Consider the following 283-nt stretch of genomic DNA (forward strand, 5'->3'; position numbering starts at 1 on the left):
CGCCGGCCACCGGCGGCGTCAAGAAGCCGCACCGCTACCGGCCCGGCACGGTGGCCCTGCGCGAGATCCGGCGCTACCAGAAGTCCACCGAGCTGCTGATCCGCAAGCTGCCGTTCCAGCGGCTGGTGCGCGAGATCGCGCAGGACTTCAAGACCGACCTGCGCTTCCAGAGCTCGGCCGTCATGGCCCTGCAGGAGGCGTGCGAGGCCTACCTGGTGGGGCTCTTCGAGGACACCAACCTGTGCGCCATCCACGCCAAGCGCGTCACCATCATGCCCAAGGA

At 68.9% G+C, this 283-nt stretch overlaps 1 protein-coding gene across 1 annotated transcript; it reads left to right on the forward strand.

Moving 5' to 3' along the window:
- Positions 1-5: 5 nt before the first annotated feature.
- LOC145718760 (histone H3.1-like) lies at positions 6-278 on the forward strand (the record flags this gene model as incomplete). Its single annotated transcript, XM_081810275.1, has 1 exon — positions 6-278. A coding segment is annotated over one exon (273 nt), but the record flags the coding sequence as incomplete, so codon positions are not given.
- Between the last annotated feature and the right edge of the window lie 5 nt (positions 279-283).

The sequence above is a fragment of the Leptonychotes weddellii genome, unplaced genomic scaffold, assembly GCF_054177405.1.
Source record: "Leptonychotes weddellii isolate Sample4059 unplaced genomic scaffold, ASM5417740v2 HiC_scaffold_213226, whole genome shotgun sequence".
NCBI classification, from domain to species: domain Eukaryota; kingdom Metazoa; phylum Chordata; class Mammalia; order Carnivora; family Phocidae; genus Leptonychotes; species Leptonychotes weddellii.